At 40.1% G+C, this 7737-nt stretch overlaps 1 protein-coding gene across 1 annotated transcript in view; it reads left to right on the top strand.

Moving 5' to 3' along the window:
- Positions 1-879: 879 nt before the first annotated feature.
- Epha3 (EPH receptor A3) overlaps positions 880-7737 on the top strand; it is a 383817-nt gene continuing 376959 nt past the window's right edge. Inside the window, exon 1 of the mRNA XM_023719233.1 lies at positions 880-1189. Coding sequence (XP_023575001.1) covers positions 1102-1189 — 88 coding nt within the window. The 5' untranslated portion in view covers positions 880-1101. The remainder of the gene's footprint in view (positions 1190-7737) is intronic.

Raw genomic sequence — 7737 nt, 5'->3', positions numbered from 1 at the left:
CAACAAGATAGTTGAAGATTCAGGGCCATTTATAACCATAGTATAAAGTAAGAAACAATGAACAAGGACCTTAGGATTTAGTAATTGAATTTGGGATATTAAAACAAAAACAAACATTGAGATGTTACCAGATTGTTGTTTCTTAAAATGCTGATCTGGGCCCTATAAATTATGCATCGTTTCTCTCTCCAAGCCACAGTATGCTACTGCTAATTGGGGAGGGAATCTATACTTCGTCGAGTATTGCTGAAAACTTTAGGTTTAAATGGTGTCACCACTGTAGCATGGGTCAGCGATGAAGGCTCACCCACCATGATTGCTAGGGCTAGGATCGTTCACTTTAGGGTGATGAAAATCACCTCCCAGTTTGAAAACCTAAGTGTACCCTCCACGCACTGAAATCGCTGTCAGAGCTGCTTAAAAGCCTGGTGTCCTTCTTGGTAGACCTGAAGGGACTTTCTGATGTACTGTGTCTATTAATGTCTTCCTGAACCACAAAGTGAGTTATGATCACATTAAACATAGTGGAAGAATAATGCTACTTTTCCTTTCAAATGTGTAATCATCCTTGAAGCCTTTTAAAATGACCCCCACCCCCGCTTTAATAACGAGCAGCTCTGCGGCATTCCGCCTTCTTTTCCCTCATGGTGCCACGCGACAGCCCTATCAGCCTTTCTGCTCTCCTCAGGAAATTAAGCCACAGAGCCTGCACAGCAAACAATAAAACAGCGGCTTTTCACGGAGAGCAAAGGGGGGTGCTCTGCTCGCCTCGGCGCGACGCCCCCGCAGTGCCCGCCACCCCACGGGTGACTGCCCCACTCCCACCCGCACCCCTTCGCGCAGCGGGTCTGTGCGGCGGCGCACTCCTGGGCGCGAGCTGCCCTGCTCCCCGCGCGCTTCCGATGGCACTAGGACCCGGGGACGTCCCGGCGAGGCTCGCGGAAAGGCAGCCAGACTCCTCCTTATCTCCAGTGTCAAACTTGACATCAGCCTGCGCGCGGAGCATGGTAACTTCCCCGGCAGTCGGTCGGAGGCTCCCGCTCACATCGGTGGCACGCTTCCTGGAGACATGCTCCTCTCGCGGCCCTCTGCCCCAGCAACATGGATTGTCACCGCGCGCTCCTCCTCCTGCTCGGCTGCTCTCTGCTCAGCTGCTTCGGGGAACTGACTCTGCAGCCTCCCAACGAAGGTAAGCAGGTACCGCCGAGCCGAGCGCGGGTCCCCGCCGGCCTCCCGCGCCCGCCCGCCCGCCCGCCCGCCCGCCCGCGTCGCCCCGCAGCTTCCCGCGCCCGCCCGCCCGCCCGCGTCGCCCCGCAGCTTCCCGCGCCGAGAGCGAGCCAGAGGCGGCTTGCAGCTTCCGCCGTCTACTAACGCACTTCGGAAGATAATTCTGGATTGTCACGACCTTCGGAGTGTGTTTTTAATCTTACACCAATTCAAGCAATTACGCTGTTTGCCAATTTGAGGCAGAAAGAACGAAAATGCTCCAGTTTTACAACCCAGTATGTTAATTGCCAAATAGCCAAGGCGGTATTTTATTTTCTAATTATGACCATGTGGAACTCTGAGAAGTTTGAAAGCAAACTCAATCCTTTTCTGTGGATTCTGTAGTATGTTTAAAGGTAATGACAGGTTGTTCTACTTAGTATCGTGGCATTTGTGAATGGACGAAAGGAAACTCAGGTTGTTGGAGCAAAGGGGTGTGTGAGTGCTCGCGCGCGGGCACGTGTGTGTGTGTGTGTGTGTGTGTGTGTGTGTGTGCAACTGCCGTGTTGAAGTGATGTACATCCCGCTAGGAGACCGTTTGCTCTGCAGTACAGGTTCTAATGAGCAGCATAAGCCACATTAACATAAGTAATATTTGCAGGAATTTACAATAAGCCTAAATGGGATTCTGTTTAGTAGCTTATATACAAATAGGAGAATATATTTAATCACGAATGAACAATTCCTGGATAGATGTAGTAAATAACTGAAAAGCAAATTAAGACAGAATGTCTGTATGTTTCAAATGCTATTCCCTCGGTGTCGGGTCCCTTTTCCTCGTCCTGGGCTTTCATTCTTGTCCAATGCATTATTGGGCAAGCCTGTATCAAGCACAACACTTTTTCTTATACAGTTGTGTACGAAGAGATAAATCGTTTTTCTCCACATGCCTTCTGCAATCTCTTCTTAATGATTTGAAAATGCAACCAGTAAGTCTTAAGACAAACTTTTCTAAATAATTGAATGCGTTAGAGCAACACTTACAACTTTGATTTCTTGTTAATGATTTTGAACTTACATCAGTTAGCAATGTATTTTACAATATTGAGCAAGTGAAGAACCAACACACTTAGACATAGATCATTCCCCAAAACCAGATATTGTTGAGCCAATCCTATGTTAGACTGTGTACATTACTTTGAAAACACAATTAAAAGCAAGATATTTGTAAGCTATTAAATACTAAGTATAAATTAAACATAAAGTTATTATATTTGATAACCCATTTTCACTACTATTACAGTAGGTTAATTTTATTTTTCCTTTCTCATCACCTTTATCAATGTGGCAAATTTCATTAAATTTCTGTCTGTAACATTAGTAGAGAAATTTGAAAAATTTTGAATATGAGAATGAAAAGCAATCATCTTGCTCTCAAATGATTTTTAATAAACAAATAAAATATTTTTGAAAGTAAGTCATTCATCATAAATAAAACACAAGGGTAATTATTTGTATACCTAACATATCAGTAGTGCAACATGTTTTTTAACAATCTATTTTGTTTTCTGACCCTATTAAAGTATCAACAGTAACTAGAAAATAATATTAAAGCACCCACATTGCCACAATAAATCACATTTTTGTAATAGAGTGTACAAAACTATGTAGATAATGGATATTACTGAATTAATAATGCACAAGAATATAACTGAGAGTCATTGCTTTGTAGAAAATATAACCTTTAAGTCAATTGCAAAAGATGACTCCTTAATCTTATTCACATCAATGTAAAATTAATGAGCATGAATTTAATGCAAGAAGAATGGTCAAGAGTTAATTGCATTTAAGGCTCACCCCGGCATGTCTGTATATAAGTCCACGTCAGGTTTACATTAATAATATGTAATAGGAGGTGAAATATACTCAGAAAACGAATACAGCTACATTTCATTTCTTTGGATAAAAGTTTGTCTATTGTTCATGGGTTTATTCCTTCCTGACTGCATCCTATGGGTGTCTCCTTTCCCTTCTGAACTCAAATGGGAAGCTTAAATGAAATTTTAAATGAATGATTTAAATTAGGTAATCATATGAGTGAGGCATAAATATTAATGCAATAACTTGGCTCATAGTAGTTGAGTTTGCTAATATAAAAATCATAAATTGTGAGAACATATGAAGATTTTATGCAGTTCTTATAACAAAGTAATTTGAACACAAAACAATTCTTCTTAAACCCCACTAATGGGAGTAAATGATAAAATGAATCATATCTATGTAGCATTTTGATACATTTTTTGAAATTTAAAGAAGAAAATATGAATTTCCTTCAAAATTATATTTCAAAACTATAGAAAATTGTCTAGAGATTTACTAGTGAATATTTTCTAAAACATATCTTCAGTCTATTATGATGTCAGGCACAACAGAAATAAAAAAACAAAACCAGGCCATTTTGTTCATTGACAAAAAATATATCATTATGAAATGTTTTCAGTTTTGGATTTGATCATTAATGTCAACATCAAACTACCAATATTTCCTGATAAGAGAAATAACTGAGTTTTCCATTTAGCCATCAAAGTGTAGTGGCTGCGTGACATACTTTGAGGAAAGTGATTTGGAGTGATTATTGGCTTCAAAATAATAAGAGATATTCTTAGTTATAACAATCACTAACAGAAAGAATTGGCCTATCTACTCAAGCAGAACTTTACAAAAACTTTTAAAAATCTAATCAAGTTTCTCTGGTCACATAAAAAAGCCTTCTAATAGAAAATCAACTACTTTTCATCGCAAAATTTGAATGTTTTGCCATCTTTTTGTCAGAAAACATATATTTGCTACCCACCAGACAGATTGTAATAATGGTAAATAGGAAGAACTTTGGGAAGAAGTTAAAGCAATATAAAGCTGAGGTATTGATTCTTATTAGTTTAGTCTCCTAGAATTAGACAAAGTACTCTGTAAACACATCAGTACGTTTCAAGCCATCTGAAGCAAATGCCATGCAGTTAACATTTTTCCATCCCAAAGTGTTCACAAATCAGATTTAACATTTACCCGTAGAACTCATGACTTTGAAAACTGGGGTCTTCAAAATAAAGCTTAATGAAATTAAATCTACATATTCGTATACTACTTAAAGACTTTCTTTTGGAGTGACTGAGACGTTGTTTCTACAAAATGCACTTCCTTGAACATAAATCTTGCAAGTACTAGAGGAGAATATGCGATTAGTTAAAGGTTAAGGTAAAACTTATAGACAAACACTGTATGTTTCTCTTTGAATAGTAGGCAAATGTTAAAAACAATACGTATTTAATGGAGTTTTCCTTTCAAAAATCTCTGAATCAGCATCAATTTTCAAATAAGTATCAAATAAGAGACTATTAAAATTAAAACATTAATAGAGACCTATGCTCTCATCTTTATTGGGCTTTTAAAAATGTTTGCATTTGCTTTCAATAGCACTTTTTCATGTTAGATGAAATAATTGAATGCATTATACATTTGTGTAATTTAATAGTTTTCCTAAAAGCTTGCCCCTCACCCCCCAACACACTTATAACTGTGCTATTTGCCTGCAGGTAGAAGCAACCTTAATTTCACTATTTTATAACCCACAACAGTTAACACTTGACCTAGGTCATTAACAGGATTATCAGCAAATTTGTTTAAGCTTTTACTGACAATTTGAATTGCTATGATAATATTTTGATTGTGCCGAAAAGAAACGTCTTGTAACCTCTCAAAATCTATCACAAAATTAATTTGTTCTGAATTTGTATCTTCCTTAAAGTATTGATAATTATAAATTCAACTGGTGAAATGCTCACTTGGATACCTTGTTCTCATTTTTGCTTCACTTATCACATCATTTTTGTCCTTGTCATTAATGAGCAATTATAAACTTACAAATATTAAATGTTGTACCAATAACTTTAGTTTATACATATAAAAGAGCTTTGCTACAACTAGAAGTATTTCACTTTTATGCGTTTTTCCTTTTATAAAGATCTAAAGTTAGTTTTTCTGCCCACTTTAAGGCAAAAGTCATTTGGATATATGTAATTCACAAGTGACTAGGACTATACGAGGGAAGCTGCATGTGACAATACACCGCTGCATGTGCTATGTCATGCTTATCCTTTATGAAAGTTAATTTTCCCTCACAAAATAGTAGAAATAGGGAACTACCACAATAAGTACTCAAAATCCAGTATGTATACACATTTGAAACAAGATATTGTACACAATCGTAACTTGAAAAAGGCATTTATTAAACATGACATACTGTGTCTGGAACATTGCAATTAAGATTTCTAATTACTTGCATATAATTATGGGTCACTCCTTTCTCATGTAAGCAATTTATTGTCTCTTAATCAATTTTTAAAGATCAGATTTAGTAAGATTCTTTGTCCCTTTTTCTATACTACTTATATTTGAATATTCAAATTTCTTGGTGTTGTTTACTAGTCTAATCATGGTTAATATTTTTTCACAGACATTTTCTCTATCCCTAACTATTAAAATTGTTACATAAACTTGCTAAATTTTCTGAAATAAAATATATGTACTATATAAATATCAAATAATCAGTTACATATGCAGAGGCTTTTCAAAGGCAAAACATACTTTCACAGTATATTTGATTTACTAACTTCAGTGCAAATGGAAACAGTAATAAGTGTTCTTGAAAGTTACATTTTCCAAGTCATAAAATCTTCAAGAAAATATTAATAAAACTTTCCACAAATCATCAAAACTCGATAAGTTTTTACAGACATTTACTTACTAAGAAATCTGTGATGTGGACTACCTTTGATTTGAATCATTTTCCAATGATTTTTTTTGGCAAAATTTGGTATGTAAGAGGGGAACTCTGTATTTCTTGGATGAACACTAAGTTTTACAAGTAATTTTCTGTCAAGATCCTTGACTTTATTTGTAACATACATTTATTTTTTTCCTTAAAATACTTAATAAGCCCTTTCGGAGGAATGATTTAGAAGAACAGATTCAGGTGTCCCTTTTTGGTTCAGCTTACAGAGATCTGGATTTTATCACCAGGGAGGGTCAGTAAAGGGCTTTTACCAAGTGTGCAAGTAGCTCCCCACAGATTTTTCAAATAAAGGGTTGACTGGTGGTGTGAAAAGTTTCTTCCATTTTCCACCAAGGTAAAAAGTCTTAGAAAGTTACTTCTCAAGACTTTGAAAGCCATAGCTAATTCTTCTCCAATGATTTAATAATAAAAAAAAGTGATATTAGGAAAGCATAAAAGTTCCCAGCCACTACTGCATCAGTCCTGGGGGACGTTCCGGGTCCTACTGATGGCGTGGATTCCTGAGTGGCCCTTGAATTCACTCGCAAGGTCTGCTGCCAGCCGCTTAGCATCAGGTAGTTCTTGGAACTTGGCAGGAGGTTTTCTCCAGGAAACTTCTGAGGTCAGACAGTTTTAGTCTGTCTCCTACCAGCTTTCTATGAGATCAAAAAGGGTGGTCCATTACCATCCCCCACAAAAGGGTATGCGAGAAGAAACTAAGTTAATTACAGAGAGGCAGAGGGGCACGAAGATTCTACAGCCAGCATTAATACAGGGATTTTGCTTTAAAAGAGACTTTTATCACGTAAAGAGTCTGGCTAATAAGTTTTATAAAGTCCTGAAGAGCTGGCAAACTTTGCAAAGAGGAAGGCTTGTGCTTATTTCTCTCCAGCCTGCACAGGGCTGATTTTCCCCCATCACCAAGTATTTTATTCAGGGAAGTTTTAAGAATGTGAGCCAAGAATGTTTACTCCTTTTGAATGCCATGTGGCGGGTGGAGGGAAGCAAAGCCATCTCAGCAAATAAGGCTTCAAACTCGGAGTGGTTATTAAACCGGAGTCCCCGAGTGTAGGCCCCTCCCCCCTGCATTTTCTAAACCACGTCCTGCTGTTCTAGTCAAAGCAAAGGGTGAAGATCCACATAATCCAAACCAACACGGTGAACTGAGAATAATAGGTGCGGAAGGAGGGGGCGAAGAGCGGCGGCCCCGTGCGAACTGTCGGGCGATCTCCCCGTAAGCAGGGGCGGCCGCGGGAGGCGGCGGCGTCTCTCCTCCCGGCTGCGCCGCCCACGCGTGATCGCGCGCTGCGGATTGGCACGGAAGCGCGCTGAGCGGCGCTCGCTCGCAGGACAGCTTCACAGGCAGCGCCCCCGGGGGCGCCTGGACAGATCGGCTGCCCCTCGTGCCCCCCACCCACCCTCAGGCTGCGGCCCGCAAAGCCCCTCGCAGCCCCGGGCAGGCTCCGCGATGCAGGGGGCACCCCCACCCACCCACCCACCCACCCAGCACGCCGCAGCTCTTTACTTTCTCACTACGCTGCAGATCAAAGATCAGATCTTGAAACCCCTTCTGGGGTCCGCGGAGCCCCAGTCCCCACGCCCCTGGGACCCGTGCGTTCTTGCGCGCCGCCGGCTGCAGGCTGCCCAACTCCGGAGCGCAGCGAGCGCAGCCCGAGCGCGCGGCCGCAGGGTGGGCTGCA

This window comes from Octodon degus, unplaced genomic scaffold (genome assembly GCF_000260255.1).
Source record: "Octodon degus isolate 3935 unplaced genomic scaffold, OctDeg1.0 scaffold00066, whole genome shotgun sequence".
Classification (NCBI taxonomy): Eukaryota; Metazoa; Chordata; class Mammalia; order Rodentia; family Octodontidae; genus Octodon; species Octodon degus.
This window is presented reverse-complemented; position numbering and strand designations above follow the sequence as displayed.